General features: G+C 31.9%; 1 protein-coding gene across 1 annotated transcript; it reads right to left on the reverse strand.

The window, feature by feature from the left end:
* Positions 1-552: 552 nt before the first annotated feature.
* LOC142615041 (uncharacterized) lies at positions 553-3,968 on the reverse strand. Its single transcript, XM_075787719.1, has 2 exons — positions 3,598-3,968; positions 553-1,030 (listed from the first exon to the last, which is right to left on the reverse strand). Exons 1-2 carry the CDS (start codon positions 3,784-3,786, stop codon positions 635-637), a joined length of 585 nt encoding a protein of 194 aa, XP_075643834.1. The 5' UTR covers positions 3,787-3,968; the 3' UTR covers positions 553-634.
* Between the last annotated feature and the right edge of the window lie 2,064 nt (positions 3,969-6,032).

A 6,032-nucleotide genomic window follows, 5' to 3' on the forward strand; every position in this document is an offset into this window, starting at 1 on the left:
AAAAAGAAGGCTGGACGTGGACGCTGAATCCAAACACATTCTTAATATAGCAAGTTTTAGTTTTCCGTCTTATTTATTGTTGTAAATTACAAAATTCTATCCTATTCTCTCTCATGCTGACTTGGAAAATGAAATTCTCTCATGTTTTCTCTTTCTATTGCTTCCTCTTGCCATATTGATAATCAAGAACATGAGTACTATGGCTCCCAAAATATGGCAAGAGGAAGCAATGGGGAGTGAAAACATGAGACAAAAGAGTAAAAACTAACTTATTTCCGAAAAGTCAAAAATATTGTGGGACTCATAAACGGTAGATAAGTTAAGAAAAAACTACTTTTGATTGTCAAATGCAAAAGACCAATAATTTGGGATAGATAAATTTTTATATTTTATAATTTGGGATGAGAGAAATTTGAATTCTAAATGTTTCCATTTGAAATCCTAAGGGATACTAACCAATTGAGTTACAGACTTTTGACAAAAATGATTGAAATATTGAAAGAAACTAAAAACTTGTTGCTGTGTGGGTAGTAAAGGACAAGACAACCTGTTAATACAATTTGCTAGTGAGACAGTTTATACTGGAAAATGGAAAATATAGTACTGGTAGCAGTCTAATACTAAAAAAAAACTTTCAAACAAATATAATCCCATTTTCCTTAATGGTATCAATGACAATCCCAAGTTTACCCTCAATCCTCTCATCCTTTCTAGGCTCATAAGACATTGCAAATACATCAGCTTCCTTGGACCTCTCTGCAATTAGTTGCCCTACAACTCGACAGGCATTGTGATCAGTGAGTGATGGTAATGAATACCTCAGATCCTTTGAATTTGTAGTAGCAACAGATATAACTTTGCTGGTACCCCGGTGCATTACTTTGGCATGGATAAATCGTTTTGAAAAGAAAACATTTAGTAAAAACGGTCTCATGAACATATCTGTCCTTTGCTTCCATGATTTCCTATTAGGCCTTTTAGCAAGCTCACCTCGAGATCTCCGGGTGTAGGCAGCTTGAATGAAAGAATCCTAAAAAAACACGTGAGAGAGCTGATTTCCTTTAATTTAAAGAAATATAAATGAGTTAACCTGAACAGAGTATACAAATTATTTAAAGAAGAATGTATTTATTATTTTATCAACCATTACTTTTTGTAATCCAAATGAACAGTGAAACTGACCATAACAACCAACCTCAAGAAAGAATGACTAATTGGGTAAACATTTCACTTGGGGAAAAGGTTTAATACTCAGTCTTGCAGGCTATAGGCATTAGAAATCATAACTCAAGCAACAGATACAAGAGGTCAACTTGGTAAAAATAAACAGGAAATTATTACCCAATATATTTGGGAACAACAAAAGTACCAACAAAACAACCTTTTTCCACCAAGCAAGCGAATTAAGCTTCTCTACATGAAAGAGAAATATGCAGTGGCTTATTCAGAATGAAATTTGTAAGATAAAAAGGTAAAGGCAGACACGAAAAGGCCACTTCAAACAAGATTTTATTATTCATTCTACAGAATGGCTTTCTCTAAAAAAATTTCCATAATATAAATGACCTTCTCTAAGGGGGTTACTTGAGCATTAAAATTACTTGCAGCTTTTTCTCCATATGCACAGTAGTAACTAGTAAACATAGACATCATAACAACAGTGTTGGAATGTTGTTCTCTATTTGCAATGCACCTAACCCTCGAGACACACATATAACCATGCCAACTCATCTAGTTTGATCATTCAATTGGTAGTCTTCTCAAATGAGGGTTAAAAGAGAAGATCAAACCAAGGAAAATTGAATGCCATCTTCATGAGCAGGTGCCATATTCAAAGAGTGGTGATAATTACTGAAATGCAATGTGCTGCATTTTGAATAACAGAATGATTACCAATAATTATATTTTTTTATAACTAAGAAAATGAATCTGCCCACGTCTTGTCTCAAGCCTTAAATGAGGAGGGTTGTGGTAGGTTGATGTGATTAGATAAAGATTCTACTTAATTAAGTCACTTCCAAGGTATGGCATATAAATACTAGCGGAGGCTGATATATTTGATTAGGCGAGCTCAAGTGCCTAACAACTTTCCCTCCTTGTACCTTAACTCTGAACCTTACCTTAATTATGATGACTTAAGACTCCTGTCTATAGGATCAAGTTGCCTTTCAGACCTAAACCGAATAGCAACACCTTCTCTGTGCCCTAAACCTAATGGTTTGTGGTAAATTCCTAAGTACATGTGTAGGAAGGATTCACTCTAGGTTGTTTCAACTCAATTGCGAGATTTCGGGCACACAATTGTCTTTATGTTTAATCTCTTCATCCTATCCAAAACATAATCATAAAGTGAAATTCGTTTGACATCTACTTTGGCTTCTCCTACTTAGCATATCATTTATATGTCATATAGCACAAAGTTTCTATGGATGCATAAAACCAAAAATGGTGCTAAAATGTAGAAGCTCCATTCATAATTTATTCTCCAATAGGACAGTTCATTTTTTCATAAATGAATGCATTCTTGTAAGATAGACTTTATGGCTAGTAGTTTAATATGCTAAATTGGCCTCAATCCCAACGAATTTAACATACTTTTATTCAATTAATGAAAATTAAGCACCCACTCAAATCAAGTTAACATCAAGATATAAATCTTTAAACCGTTGCTGTAATATTCAAGTAGAACATAGCCAATGACTCAATGAAACTTCTTCCTTCCATAAGAATGGGTGGCTGGTAAGGTCGTGGGTTCAAAACCCTGATGGTACATGTGTAACTTACCAATAAAAAAACAGCTTCCAACCAAGTTGAGAGTCATATTTCTAATTAATTGAACCACAAATGAATTTAGAATTGTTGAGACTTGAGACTATGTAATAACTAATTATGCACAGAACCAACTGGGTAAGTCTGCTCCACATTACAATGTATGTTTCAGATCAATCACCTTTCTTTTCAAAACACTACAATCATTGTCTCAAGAATTTCAACAAACACAATAGTCACATCAGACTCTGCTCTAAAATCAACACTAATTAATTTTTACAGTACAGAGAATCAAACTGGATCATATAGTTGATAATAATCACTGTAAATGCAACCCTCTAAACCGGTTTTGTGGGCTCTCCACTCGGCTACTACAAAGCTTAAAAACTACTAATTTAGCTGAAATTTTTTTCTTACATAATTCCATTAGGAATTGGGTTTGCTTATTAAATCTACAAAATGGGTTTTCTGCTAAAAATGATTAAGTCCATTTGCATACATAACCTACACCACAAACCAAGATTTACCACTTGGGTTTTTAACTATTTCTAACATTCTAGCAAAATAAAAAAATGGGGTGGTTATCCAAAGCTTAAAACTACTAATGATGCTGAAAAAGTCAATATTTTTCCCTTCATTTAGGAACTGGATGTGTTTATTAAATCCACAAACTGGGTTTTCAGCTGAAAAATGATTTTAAGTCCACTTGCATAACATACCCAACACCACAAACCAAGATTTACCAACTGGGTTTTCAACTACTTCTACAATTCTATCAAAATCAGCTAAAAGAGAGGGGAAAGTGAGAGAGTAGCTGAAATTGCTTACCTTTTTGAGTGTGGGGATTGGTGGGCTTGTGTTGGAAACAAAGCCAAAGATGCCAAGCTTGGGAAAGGAAGATGCCCAAGAAAGCGAGTTGGGTTTCACCTTCACCGCGCGGCTTGGAAGCAACTCAGAGGGAAGAAGAAAAGGCGCTGCTGATGATGATGAGGATGGTGTGGATAATATGCATGCCATGTTAATGCTCTGTAGATGTCTGACTACAAAGAATATCACAGCAGTATCCTTTTCTTCTGGGTCGTCGTCCTCTTCCACACTCTCTACAATCTACTACACTTCACAGTTTACGGCAATGGTGGGCTTTAGGGAGACTTAGATTAGGCAAAATCTCATATTTGTTTGAGAATACGTGGTTGGATGTCCTTTGGCCACTTACCAGCAAGGCTTATTGCAATATTCAAGAGAATCATAAAATATTTTTATAATAAATACAAATGTTTTTAGAAGAAATATTTAGATGTGAAATTATATTAACATAGATAAATATTTTTTGAAATAAATAATGGTTTTGTTAAAAGTAATGAAAATTATATATGATTATAAAATTTTAAAACCATTACCTTTTTTTATTTGGTAGTTTGTTTAGGTTCATTTCTTTTTCTTCATCTAAAAAAAGGATATTTTATTTTTCTTAAAATTTAACTAAAATTTGACATGAAAATATTTCTAAAGTTTATATCTATTTTTTTTTAGTAAATATTAGTAGCTATATTCTTATTTATTTAATTTTGTTATTTTTTATAATTATTTATTTATTACATTATCGGTTCAACTATCAGCTCAACTCCTATTGGACCACAAAATCGATAATTAGTCTTTTTTTCGATTCTTTGACTGTTTTGGTTTTTAAAATTATGGGAAAAATAATCAAATTTGTAAGCAAAATATTTTTCTGGAAAATGTTTTTTCATTTTTATTTTCTAGTTTGTTTGTATGTACAATGTAATTAAATTTGTAAAATATTTTGTATTGAAAATAAATTTCTTTTAAAAAAGTTATAAAATGTTTTCCTGTTAAAAATTTTCAATAAAATAGGTCTAGGATATTAGGAATTTATAAAAATTAAAAAGGAATGAAATATGAAAAGAAGTGATGGGTACAATTATTATTTTTTAAATTAAAAGATAGGAGTAGAATTATCTTCTTTCTTTGGACTTCCTATGTTTTAGAAAAAGAGAACGACAAGAAAAAAAAAATTTAATTGGGTAATTTTTTTTTTTTACTTTTTATTTGTCTTTTATCAAAGTAGAATAAAACTTTTTTTATTATTAAATTACGCTCATATTTTCTCAAGCCAATTTTGAATTATACAATCTTATAACTATTGTGCGGTCAAAAATTAACTAAAGTTTGAGCTCTAAGTCAACACTTGATTGTCACAACTAATTTATAATGAATGAGAGATAAATAATCCACAATGAGAGATTTGAACAAAAGTAAAAATTGAATAATATGGGTTTAATATTGATAAACTAAGAAGCTCTATTCTTGTCAAGGCTACATGCATCCAAAAGCAAATACAAATTCTCTCTCTAATTTTCTGTGTCCCTCTATGTGTGCATGAAGCCTCTATTTATACCCTTAAGCCTTCTTCTCAGTAGCGGACTGTCATGATGAGGGTTAGGAGATATTTATCCCATCAAGTGTCTTCTCCTCTTATTTTGATAATGAAGATGAACTCATTTAGTAATAAATGCGGTTGTGTTGGGTGAAAACATTTAATTAATGAAGAGGTGACTATTACTTGATTTAGAAGCTACCTCCATAGGCTCCTTAGACTTCTCGAACATCTTTTATGGGCTCTAGGTTCTCCTTGGTTATGTCATTGGTAGGGCACCCTCAATTGATATTGTCTAATTGGCTACATTTCATTAGCATCCATAGATGGAGAAAAGGATTCCTTCATAGGGTGGGCCCTTGGTCCCTCGATTAAGTCTAGGCCCATTCTTCCAAAGGATTTTGGTTGAGCTCAGCTTCTCAGATCACCTTGTTTTCTTAGTGGACTCATAGTTCGCGGTCTGTAGAACATAAACAAAGGACCACTCACCTACAACTATTTATTTTTATGACCTTATGACTATTTAAGTGTTATTGCAAATGAAGTTAAAATTATATTTTAACTTATACAATCATCCATAATTTAAATTTCTCTATCTCCAATTATTGAATTATAAAAATAAAAGTCAAAATATATATTTTAAAATAATATGTATACAAACCAATGAGACTTAATAAAAAAAAAAACATCCATGTAACCACTAAGTCCAATATTTTCTAAGAAAATATAATTTTTTTTCACAAAAATTTTGTTATAAATCGTTTATGTGATAAATTATAATTATAATTATTAGATTATTATCCTTTTCCTAAATTTATTGCTAAAGAATCCCAATTGCCAACAAACGTCTCTACCCAAAAAAATG

The sequence above is a fragment of the Castanea sativa genome, chromosome 11 (assembly GCF_040712315.1).
Source record: "Castanea sativa cultivar Marrone di Chiusa Pesio chromosome 11, ASM4071231v1".
NCBI classification, from domain to species: Eukaryota; Viridiplantae; Streptophyta; class Magnoliopsida; order Fagales; family Fagaceae; genus Castanea; species Castanea sativa.

Coding starts and splice junctions, on each gene's coding strand:
- LOC142615041 (XM_075787719.1), bottom strand. CDS start 3,786: ATGGCATGCATATTATCCACACCATCCTCATCATCATCAGCAGCGCCT. Junction 1,031..3,597: donor CAATCCCCACACTCAAAAAG/GTAAGCAATTTC, acceptor GTGTTTTTTTAG/GATTCTTTCATTCAAGCTGC.